The sequence below is a fragment of the Bidens hawaiensis genome, unplaced genomic scaffold (genome assembly GCF_021521415.1).
Source record: "Bidens hawaiensis isolate Kalapana, Puna unplaced genomic scaffold, B.hawaiensis_p1.1 tig00010124_1, whole genome shotgun sequence".
Classification (NCBI taxonomy): Eukaryota; Viridiplantae; Streptophyta; class Magnoliopsida; order Asterales; family Asteraceae; genus Bidens; species Bidens hawaiensis.
This window is the reverse complement of record NW_027491763.1, coordinates 775,157-785,079: the sequence shown is the minus strand read 5'-3', so window position 1 is coordinate 785,079 and position 9,923 is coordinate 775,157. Positions and strand designations below refer to the sequence as shown.

Here is a 9,923-nt window from a genome sequence, read left to right as displayed (position 1 = left end):
ATAAACTCAAATAGTAAGTTAATATTTATTAGTAATTAGAACAGATATATAAGCAATGTATGCTATTTTTTTCCTTAATTATCAACAACAACCTCCACGTGTTAGGCCAGCTCAACAACAATGTAACGTATCAATTGTAAGAGCATATATCATGAAAGTTTTAAAAAACGTCTTCACCTAGATACATGTATGGATTTAAGGGCGAAGTTTCATAATGGCCCGACCCCCTGTATTTTTATTCAATAGTGTAAATTTACTTGTTTTGGTCCGGAAATTTTATATGTAATATAAATTGACTTAATTCGCTGAAAATTTTGAGCTTGGCCCTATGTTTATGAAAATTTGTATCCGCGTTGAGCCCGACACTCCCTGCATTTTCATTCAATCTTCATCATTTTCTGAATTACCTCTCGCATAGCAAATATCCAAACATTTTAGTGGTTTTCTTAATAATCATGCCTGTAATAAATATTTACATGTATTAAATTTATATTTCTTTCAAATCCAACTATATTTGTCAAATTTACAACTTACATGTTTAACCTTAACTAATCCAACTAATTTTGTCAAACATAAACATACTCAAAGTGATTTGAATTTGTCCCTTTAATTTTTTATTTATTTTTGTAATAAATGTATATGTTTACCCCAAATACGTACATAAAAGTTTTAACATTTTTATATTACTCCCCTCGTCTCATTATAAGTGTCCAAGTTTGAAAAACAGAAAGTTTAAGGTGGGTTGAATAATTACTTTTTTTTAACCAAATGGCAATAATAGCCTTGAAAAGTGGGTCTATCAATATTATTTATTAATGTTAGTTGTGTGTGTTTAAGGGTAAACTTAAAAATTGGCTAATAAATTTTAAAAGTTAACACTTGTAATGGGACAAACAAAAAAGAAAATGTGGACACTTGTACTAGGATGGAGGGAGTATTATTTTTAGTTAATTTGATATGAAGTTTTTAAAAAGTTAACACTTTAGAGGACAAAGTTTTAGCGTTGTCGTTTTAATTTATATGACTAAGGGGTTGTTTGGTTCATTCAGATATGATTGAGTCAGATATGAATGAGCCTCTGTCCCATTCAGCAACAACTATAAGTCTGATTGATTCAGACCTAAATTTAACCATTTAGATGTTTTTCTATTTGGAACCAAACAATGTGAAGTCTGAATGAATCAGATGTTTACATCTGAATGGTTCAATTCAAATGTAAACAAACAGCCCATAATATAGTTTTTCGAGACGAGGTCTAGGAAGCATTCTCTCTATTTTTTCGGGTTGTAAGGATATAAGGGCAATATGGTCAAAAAGATAATAGTGGCACACTCGTAAATTGGTAGAAACACGGGGACAAATACAAATACCCAACAAAAGCACATCACAGGCGGGTGTAGGTGTGTGATATAAATACGAGTGGCTGTTCCATTGCTAATCCTCTGCTAAGCTTTCCATTTGAATCTCTTTCTCTCCCTGTTTTGATTATCACCAAAATCTCAAGTCAAAAATGGGAGAAGAGAAACCGAAGCCAGTCGGCGGCGTGTGGCCGACGATCAAGCCATTCGTCAACGGCGGAGCATCTGGTATGCTTGCTACCTGTGTCATCCAGCCCATCGATATGATCAAGGTATGCTTATACACACTGTAAATCTACATTTCAAGTTCTTCAGATCTGTTCATAAGATGAAGATTAGGTTCTCGTAACTGTACTAGTTTGATGTTTTAGCTCATTAGTGGTATGCATAGAAGGTGTTCGACGATATGCTTGAACCGATTTCATCGAAATGTTTTATAGTGACTATTAGCATTAATGATTTAGTAGAGATGTGTGGTAGCTTGATTGTATCCTGGTAGAGTTTAATGCACGAGGCATATTAATTTAGGAGACCATTTTTGATAGATGTTATGTTCTTTGATTTGAATTATGTAATGTGTTGTGTTATTTATAGGTGAGGATTCAATTGGGTCAAGGATCTGCAGGTGAGGTCACGAGAACTATGCTCAAGAATGAAGGAATCGGTTCCTTCTATAAGGTTTGTAATCTTCATGGTCCTTCAGTTTTCATTTGATGATTGCTTAAGAAGATCTGATGGTTAGATTGTAGTTATATTTGGATCTGTAGACTGTACAATCCTACTGTGATTCAACACAAGATCATTGAATTTGTTAAACATTTTGATGATGTGTTAAGTGTATTGTTTGAGCAGGGTCTATCTGCTGGATTGCTTAGACAAGCCACATACACAACTGCTAGACTTGGTTCATTTAGGTACTATCATTGACGAACATACTGCTATACATGTAACCCGAATTCTTATGCAGTTGCTAACATGAATTTTTAATTAAATGATAGGATTCTGACAAACAAGGCACTTGAGGCCAATGATGGAAAACCATTGCCTTTATATCAGAAAGCTTTATGTGGGCTGACAGCTGGAGCAATTGGAGCCTCTGTGGGGAGCCCTGCTGACCTGGCACTGATTCGTATGCAAGCTGATGCAACTTTACCTGCTGCACAACGCCGTAACTACACAAATGCATTTCATGCTTTGTATAGGATTACTGCGGATGAAGGCGTGTTGGCTCTCTGGAAAGGTGCGGGTCCCACAGTTGTAAGGGCTATGGCTTTGAACATGGGAATGCTTGCTTCTTATGATCAGAGTGTGGAGTTCTTTAAGGATAATCTTGGTTTTGGCGAGGCTGCTACAATTTTAGGTAAGACTGAGTTGTTTAATTTTAATTTTGGAAAATTGTGCAAAGTAGAAACTGACTTTACACTTCTTTTTTTGATTTTAGGGGCAATAAATTAGGGGCAACATAGGAACCAACTTATAACTTTAAGTTAGTCTAGCACGAAATTTAACCATGTAAACGAACTGAACGGACATGAATGGGCATGTTCATGGTCGTTTAACTTTAACCGAACAAACGATCAAACACGAACAGTTAAACACGACATGTGCACATGTTTGTTCGTTTTACTAAATGTTCGCGGACACTTCATTAAACGCTTGGTTTGTTTACAGGCTTAGAATGAATGTCTTGTTCAATAATCTTTTTTTCACATAACCATTTTTTACATATGTGCATTTATGTGATGACTAGCAATTTTACACTTGAACTCAGTTAAGTTTTGTAATAGATTATAAGTTAGGTTTTTAATTTGCATCTAATTTAGCCCACAATATTCGATTCATCAATTGCTATAATGGAGGTTCACATAATATTCAAATATAATAAAAGGCAAGATAAGGTAATCTTGTGGGCTTAAAAGGCAATATCAAGATATTGTTATGATTGCTGGTATTTTATGTAATAACTAGATGTTCTTTTTGTTTATATATGTTTTTTATTTTTTGCAGGGGCCAGTTCTGTATCAGGGTTCTTTGCTGCCGCCTGCAGTTTGCCTTTTGATTATGTGAAAACTCAAATACAAAAAATGCAGCCTGATGCTGCTGGAAAATATCCTTACACGGGATCTATGGATTGTGCCATGAAAACCCTCAAGGCTGGTGGGCCCTTCAAATTCTACACAGGATTTCCGGTATATTGTGTTAGGATCGCGCCACATGTCATGGTATGCTCTCTCTGTTAAGTTATTAATGTTTAACGAGTATATTGTTTCTGATTTGTGGATTTTTGGTGTTATAGATGACATGGATCTTCCTGAACCAAATTCAGAAACTGGAGAAGAAAGCTGGATTGTAATTTTGTTGCAGGAACATAAAGATATCAGCTGGTGTCAAGCGAATAATACCGGATTTTGGTTATTTACATCACACGTAAAATTGTGGAAGTATTCTCAATTCTGAGTTATACTTTCTCGTAGAATTGTTGTAATGTCATTTGAACTACAGGTCTTTAGTGTAGGATTGATTAATCTTTGGGAATTTTCCCATGACATACCAGCAAGAATCCAGCTCCTGGATTGTGCCATTTATGATTGGATTTGAGTAAACGAAAACCACATAGTGGGTTCAATTTTTTAGCATAATCATCCTTTATTTTTGAAAAGTTGCAGATTTCGATTTTTAAAAAAAAAACAGTTGCAGATTTTTTTTCCTGGGCTTCTTTTAGTAGACTTTCGCCTGTATCAACAAAGTGATTTCGAATATACTGGTTAGTAGACTCAATAAGGTGATTCGTGGCATGATTTCCGAGTAACAGTCTGTGTTTCTAGCTAATCGAAGCATTTTAGATGGACAGTTGGTTCTTAAGGAAGTGTTGTCTTGGTTAAAAAGGTTGAAGAAGAAATGTTTGATGTTTAAAGTGGGCACAGACAAGGAATATGACTCGCTTAATTGGGATTTCCTAGATTCACTTTTGGAGCTAATGAAGTAATGATGTCCGTGGGTTTCGGCTATTATGACTGCTGGCTGGACCTCGGTTTTGATAAATGGGTTGCCGACTAGGGAATTTCAGTGCTTACGTGGCCTTATCGGGGATGGTGAAATGGGCAACGAGTAGGGTAATGTTTTTTTGATGAAAAGGTGTTTGCTGCTGTTGTGCTAGTTACTGTTGTTGGACCCGAGCGACGGAGCGAGGAATGGGTGTATTGGGACTTTGATGTGTCGGGTGAATTTTTGGTTCGAAGCTTGAAGAACAAATTCGTAAAGAACTCGATTGCGGTTCTGGGTTGTCTTTGATTGGAATAATTGGGTTATAAAGAAGGTGTGTTTCGTGGCGTCGCGTGCTATGCTTGATCGGTTGGCGACACTTGTTTAATTGGCGTTTAGAAATGCATCTATGTCCCTTTTTTCGTTTTGTGTGGCCTTGCCTGGGCTATGTGGAGTTAAATTTCTCAATAGTTCAATGTGCGCATGATTTTTGCCTTTTGTTTTCGAGATTTGATCGATATGTACGGGTATACCATGTTCCCAAATAAGAAGGTAAAGGCGTTCCATGCTATTTTTTCAGTCTCAGTTGGGTGTATGTGGAAAAAGAGGAATGCCTTGGCGTTTGGAGGGGTTCCAATCGATTTAGCAAGTTTATTGGAAAAAAAGGAATGCCCCTTTGTAGCCCATGGGGTGGTGTTTGCCAAAAAAATCGCCCTTATTGTCCCTCAAAATCGCCCCACTACAGATAGCCTTAAAGCATAAAAAAATAATAAAAATAATTATATATCAATATTATAAATAATAGTTATACAAAAATTAATTTTACGTGTAAAACGATTAGGAATCAATCGATATAGATTGATATAATTTTTAAATGATAATTTTTCATTAAACCTAGGACACCTATTTAACAAATAATATTTTCTCAACAAACTAACCCTTTTAGCAAATATAAAATAAGTTCATAACTAAAAAAAATAACTCTATAAAATAAGGGAAAATTCTATAAATGACCCTTTTGAAGAGAGAAGGAAAAAAAAATTCAAAAATTTATAACTTTCTCAAAATGACCCAAGTATTTGTACTTAGGAGACGCATTGGAAATATAATTGACGAGATTGATGAACCATCTAAAAGCTGACACGTGGCAAAAATCTGACAAGTCCGACCGTATTTTTGAAAATCTTGGGGGGGGGGGGGGGGTCGTCCAAATCTTTTGGTAAAAAACAGTCTCTCTAGACGGTTTTTTTATGTTTCCTAACTTGTCCGTTCAAATTGAGATTATTTCTAACTTCTTCTTCATCTTCATCTTCATCTTCATCTTCTTCATCTTCATTTTCTTCATCTTCAACTTCATCTTCATTATGTACGTAAAATTACAGTAAAATGACTCCAATAAAACCAAGAATTATAATATACTGGCAATGACCAAAAAAACTATGATGTATCACTGTGTTCTAAAATATCCATAATTTGAACACGGGTATGTGAGAAATCAAGTTGAAGTTCATGAATACTAAAAATCCACATCATGAAACCACTGATCCAATAATCTGACCATGAACAATAATTAATTATAGAGAGCCATTATAGGAAGCATATGTTGACAAAGATAACTTATAAAGGAATCTCAAGGTGTCACTCATGAATGATACTTCAAACCGAAATATTCTAATGCAAGAATTTCTAAAGAAAACCAATAAGTAATCACACAACGAAACGTACATAATATGAAAAAAAACACCTATTTGATATAACAATAATGATATAAATCCAAAAGCAAAATGAAGAAGACGAAGATGAAGATGAAGTTAGGGATAATCAAAATTTGAATGGACAAGGTAGGAAATATAAAAAAACCGTCTAGAGAGACTGTTTTTTACAAAATGATTTAAAGAAGAAATTTGGACGAAAACTCCATTTCAAAAATTTGGTCGGTTTTGTCAGAATCATGACACTTGTCAAATTTTAAATGGTTCTCGAATCTCGTCGGTTATATTTCTTATGCGTCGGCTCAGTACAAATTAAATGGGTCATTTTGAGAAAGTTGTGAATTTTTGGATCTTTTTATTTTTCTCTCTTTTCATTTGGGTCATTCAGGGAATTTTCCCATAAAATAATAGGAAAATTCCCAAAATAGCCCATTTATAGTTAGTGTTTCCAAGTTTATCCCCTATAATTCAAGTTTCCAATGTTATCCCTTGTTATCTCGTCGCCGACGACATGATAGCGAACACCGACGATGCGTTACCGATGTGTTGTATAACATAGGGTTGACGATGCGTTATGTTGCTAACGTAGGGTAGCAGCGATGCGTTATCACTAACGTAGGGTCTCGGCGTCATGTTATATAACCTAACATGTCATTTCAGCGTTATCACTAACGTAGGGTCTCGGCGTGATGTTATTACTAACGTAGGGTCCCGGCGTCATGTTATATAATATGTCGCGACGACCTATTCCTGCCAACTTGTGCCTCGTGTCGTTATCATATTTGTTTCGGTAACGCATCGTCGGTGTTCGCTATCATGTCGTCGGCGACAAGATACCAAATGGATAAAATTGAAAATTTAAATTATGAGGGATAAACTTGAAAACATTAACTATAAATGGGCTATTTTGGGAATTTTTCCAAAAATAATATCCACTTTAGACTGTCTCCTTATCTGCCACCTACCACAAAATCAACTCATCACTGTCACTACAATGTCACAAACCACCGACCGCCGCCTCAAATTCGTCGCCGGCGCCGACCCATTCGGGTCCGCCATCAAAGACACCCTGGTCTCCCACCTCCGATCACTCAACATCGAAGTCGAAGACCTCGGCACCGACAACCACTACTCCATCGGCCAAAAAATCGGCCAAATCATCACCTCCACCGTCAACACCACCACCACCACCGACATCCGCGGCCTCATCGCCTGCGGCACCGGTGTCGGCGTATCCATCTTCGCCAACAAATTCCCCGGCGTCTACGCCGCCACCTGCCTCACCCCCGCCGACGCCGTCAACGCCAGGTCCATCAACAACGCCAACGTCATCGCCTTCTCCGGCATCTCCGCCACCGAAACCCTAGCCATTGAAACCCTAGATAACTTCATCAACACGCCGTTCAAATCACCGTGTCCAGCTTCCAATTCAGAACCATGGCCGGATAATATCCAATCGTTCCTTGATAAATCCGTATCCGAAATGTCCAAAATCGGATCAAACCCTAACCCTAATTGTGATTCTTGTTCGATTTGTAATTTGGCGTCCGGCCGTGAGTTTACGGCGGTGGAGATAATGCCGGGGGGAGTATGAAGATAGTGAGGGAGAGTCCGACGTCAGCGGTGGTGAGATTTGCCGGTGGGAGTATCGAACCGGCGCATCATCATAGTTATGGGCATGATGTGGTGGTGATGAGTGGGAGGAAGATAGTGTGGAATTTGAGTAAGAACGAGAGGTTTGAATTGGGGGTGGGGGATTTATTGTTTACGCCGGCGGGAGACGTGCATCGGGTTAAGTATTTGGAGGATACGGAGTTTTTTATAAGGTGGGATATTGAGTTGGATGAGGATCTTGCTACTGCTACTGATAATATTCAGAAAGAAGAAGCTTAATAGGTGTTGAGTTATGTGTTTTGTGTGTTGTGTTATATTGTTACAAAGATATGGTATGCGGTGTAAGATATGCATTGTTAAACATTTCATCTTTATGGCATGATACTATGATATGATCTGTTTAATGAATATAAGTTGGAGTTACAGAGAATGTACAACGATCACGAAATGCAGTCATGACATTTAATCGCTTCGTGTAGGAATCGATAGGAGACATTGAGAGACAAGAAGAGAGTTTATCCTTGTTTTTACTTTCGGCCGAGACCAAGTAAAAACACATTTATTAGCAGCTTAGAGAACTAGAGAACTAAAGACGTTTACAGTATCTAGTTTTAAGATTTACATTTGTGTAGATGCAGAGGGTATTGAGTTAGGGGCTCTTTGTTTACATCTGAATGGTTCGGCTGTTTGTTTACATCTGAATGGAACATTCAGATGTAAACAAACAGCCGAACCATTCAGATGTAAACAAAGAGCCCTTAACTCAATACCCTCTGCAGAACCATTCAGACCATTCAGATGTAAACAAACAGCCGAACCATTCAGATGTAAACAAAGAGCCCCTAACTCAATACCCTCTGCAGAACCATTCAGATGTAAACATTTGATTCATTCAGACTTCAGACTGTTTGGTTTCAAACAGAAAAACATCTGAATGGTTAAAATTATGTCTGAATCATTCAGACTTATTGTTGTTGCTGAATGGGACAGAGGCTCATTCAGATCTGAATGAACCAAACAGCCCCTTAGTTAACCATTCAAAATAAACAAATAAGAGAGTTTATTAAGTTGGTAACTCAACTGGTTAATACGTTTAATTTTATTCTTTTTTATATAGTTTTAAGGTTGTGAGGTATGCCGCATACCCTTCACCCTTGTTTGTTTTTATTCGTTTTCTATATATCTTTAGGGACACAAGTCCGTCTCTTAAAGAGCCCGTTAAGAAATTGTTTTCACGGTTTATAATAAAGCCCAAAGGATCTCTCGAGTGTCATCCGCTGATATCATCCCGTTGGTTTCATTGTTGGGTAGATCTAATTCTCATTCGAGTACCCTGGGAATGTGGAAAGATTCCATGGTTTCATTGTCGGGCAGATACACATTTTGGTAGTGATGTGGACAAATGCCTTCAAAATCGTGTGTTTCTACCCTTGACTCTACTATGTATGTTTACCTAATCCATTTGGTGAAATTATGGAATTTTTTCATATGAAAATAAATTAGATGATTGAGTTTTGTAAAGATTGCTTGAAAAATTTCTAGTTATGGTCTTACACTTTCATTATTCACACGTTTACTTATTTATTTTGAATTTATGAAGGGCGGTCAACATTTAGTTAAAAACTTAAAATACATGTTTGAACCGCTTTTCATTCTTGCTGAGTCCGGTTCTTCAAATAATGGGCCAGGTTCTCGAATGGGAGTCTTATGATGGGTTTGGGCCGGGCCTGCATTGTTATGAATCAAATTGTGAATTAGATTTAGCCTGCATTGTTGCTATAGTGATTTTTTTTTTAAAAAAAATTGTACGAAAAAATTATGAACTTTAAATATGTTTTGAGGATTTGTCGTTTGTCTTGCATATGGAGAGAGGCATTCAACAAATACGGGTTATTACTTTTATTGTTATAAATATATATTATTGTGGTTATCAATACCAAATATAGTTAGGTTTTTTCTCCAAGTTATCTTCTCCTATATATACATATCATTGTATCATATTGTATAACACACCTAATTAATGAAATCTTCCTCTTTCTCTTTACATGTCTCTCTACTATTGTTTTGCTATTAGGCTAGTTTCACAACACGTTATCAGCACGACAGTGCTTTGTTTATTTATTTTTCAAAATCTGAAACCTAGTCGTTGTACCCAAAACCCTTGATGTTCTTGACCTGATAAAAGATGGAATGTTCCGGTCAAATATTTTGTTTTCGTTCATCAAGGAAGGAAAACCATAATATGGTTCGTTGTTGC

The 9,923-nt window shown here is 36.7% G+C and overlaps 1 protein-coding gene and 1 pseudogene across 1 annotated transcript; both read left to right on the top strand.

Moving 5' to 3' along the window:
• Nucleotides 1-1,455: 1,455 nt before the first annotated feature.
• Nucleotides 1,456-3,984, top strand: LOC143534222 (mitochondrial dicarboxylate/tricarboxylate transporter DTC-like). The gene is made up of 6 exons (XM_077028761.1): nucleotides 1,456-1,630; nucleotides 1,953-2,036; nucleotides 2,211-2,272; nucleotides 2,357-2,718; nucleotides 3,366-3,580; nucleotides 3,655-3,984. Exons 1-6 carry the CDS (start codon nucleotides 1,511-1,513, stop codon nucleotides 3,709-3,711), a joined length of 900 nt encoding a protein of 299 aa, XP_076884876.1. The 5' UTR covers nucleotides 1,456-1,510; the 3' UTR covers nucleotides 3,712-3,984.
• A 3,001-nt stretch (nucleotides 3,985-6,985) lies between these two features.
• Nucleotides 6,986-8,019, top strand: LOC143534220 (DNA damage-repair/toleration protein DRT102 pseudogene; annotated as a pseudogene).
• The last annotated feature ends 1,904 nt before the right edge of the window (nucleotides 8,020-9,923 follow it).

Coding starts and splice junctions, on each gene's coding strand:
- LOC143534222 (XM_077028761.1), top strand. CDS start 1,511: ATGGGAGAAGAGAAACCGAAGCCAGTCGGCGGCGTGTGGCCGACGATC. Junction 1,631..1,952: donor AGCCCATCGATATGATCAAG/GTATGCTTATAC, acceptor TGTTATTTATAG/GTGAGGATTCAATTGGGTCA. Junction 3,581..3,654: donor GGATCGCGCCACATGTCATG/GTATGCTCTCTC, acceptor TTGGTGTTATAG/ATGACATGGATCTTCCTGAA.